General features: G+C 63.1%; 1 protein-coding gene across 1 annotated transcript in view; it reads left to right on the top strand.

Moving 5' to 3' along the window:
- LOC104529380 (adenomatous polyposis coli protein 2) overlaps nucleotides 1–1626 on the top strand; it is a gene marked incomplete at both ends in the record, with an annotated part of 2869 nt that extends 1243 nt beyond the window's left edge. Inside the window, one exon of the mRNA XM_029086405.1 lies at nucleotides 6–1626. Within this exon, the coding sequence (XP_028942238.1) occupies nucleotides 6–1626 (1621 nt within the window). The remainder of the gene's footprint in view (nucleotides 1–5) is intronic.
- Nucleotides 1627–1638: the final 12 nt, after the last annotated feature.

Genomic DNA, 1638 nt, shown 5'->3' with positions numbered 1-1638 from the left:
GAACCCCCCGTGCTCAAGGGCAGGGACCCGGCCGAGCCGGAGAAGCCGGAGCAGCGAGACCTGCCCGAACGGGCCAAGAAGACGGTGACTTTCCCCAGCCCCAAGGCGCTGGAGAAGGAGCCTGAGTGGAAGAAGGAGGAGGGCAGCAAGCTCTCCTCTGATCCCCAGGTCCGCACCATCAAGCTCTCCCCGTCCTACCAGCACGTCCCCCTGCTTGAGAGCTTGGCCAAGAGCGGTGCAGCCACTGGTGCCGGCCACCACCCCTCGCTCCTGGGCAGAAAACAGGCCTGGCTGCCCCCAAAACTGCTGCAGACGGCCGAGACTCTCAGCAAGATCCCGGAGAAGCTGCCGGCCCACCCACCGGCCACGGCGGAGCAGGAATCGGTGCAGAAGTACTCGGTGGAGGACACCCCGATCTGCTTTTCCCGGTGCAGCTCCCTCTCCTCCCTCTCCTCAGCTGACAACGTGCTGGACGGGCAGAGCCACAGTGAGAATGACCTGGACAGTGACTCATCCCTGGAGATCCTGGAGATGGAAGAAGGAGATGGGGAAGATGAGGATGGGAGACAGGAGAAGGAGAAGGTGGCAGATCTGGGTCCGACCACCCCGGTGGGTTTTTCCATCCCCTTCCCGAAGCGTGACAAGGTCTTTCTGCGGGAGTCATCACCATCACGCCAGGAGGACCTCACACCCTCAAGCTCCTCAGAGAACTACATCCAGGAGACGCCGCTGGTGATGAGCCGCTGCAGCTCCGTCAGCTCCCTGGGCAGCTTCGAGAGCCCCTCCATCGCCAGCTCCATCCAGAGTGACCCTTGCAGCGAGATGATTAGTGGCACCATCAGTCCCAGCGAGTTGCCCGACAGCCCTGGGCAGACCATGCCACCCAGCCGCAGCAAGACACCCCTCTTTGAGCTGGGCTGCCAACCAGAGAAGGAGACCAGCCAGTTCAACATCCAGTGGGAGAATAACGTCAAGAAGTTCATGGAGATCACTGACTTCAAGGAACGCTTCCAGCTGCCCCAGGACTTGGACTCCATGGTCTACTTCACAGTGGAGAAACCCAACGAGAACTTCTCCTGTGCCTCCAGCCTGAGTGCCCTGCCCCTCCACGAGCACTATGTCCAGAAGGACGTGGAGCTCAAGCTGATGCCCACGTTCCCGGAGAAGAACAGCCTGAATTTCGCGGCTCACGAGAAGCGGGAGGAGCGGCGGGAGGAGCGGTACCTGGAGGGCCGGCGCCGGGTTGACCACCCCGAGCCCCCCTCTGATGATGACATCGAGATCCTGAAGGAATGCATCAGCTCTGCCATGCCCTCCCGCTTCCGCAAGGTGAAGACCTCCCTGCTCTCCGGCCAGGTCCTGCACCCCCAGACGAAGAAGCCGGTGCACGTCCCTGTCTATATGCTGGTGCCAGCCCACACACACCCTGGTGTCCCCAAACACCTGCGTGCCACCACCCGCGACCTCTTCAAGGATGACGACTCCTTCACCGACTCGGCTGACGGGACCCCCGTCAACTTCTCCAGCGCCGCCTCGCTGAGCGATGAGACCCTGCGCTACCCGGCCACCGAGGAGGCTGAGCATCCCCACAGCCTGGGGACGGGGAGCCCGGCGGGGGGCCTGCCCGCGGGGCACCAT

The sequence above is a fragment of the Antrostomus carolinensis genome, unplaced genomic scaffold (assembly GCF_000700745.2).
Source record: "Antrostomus carolinensis isolate BGI_N321 unplaced genomic scaffold, ASM70074v2 scaffold32368, whole genome shotgun sequence".
NCBI classification, from domain to species: Eukaryota; Metazoa; Chordata; class Aves; order Caprimulgiformes; family Caprimulgidae; genus Antrostomus; species Antrostomus carolinensis.
Note: the sequence above shows the minus strand (reverse complement) of the source record. Positions and strands in the feature narration are given on the sequence as shown.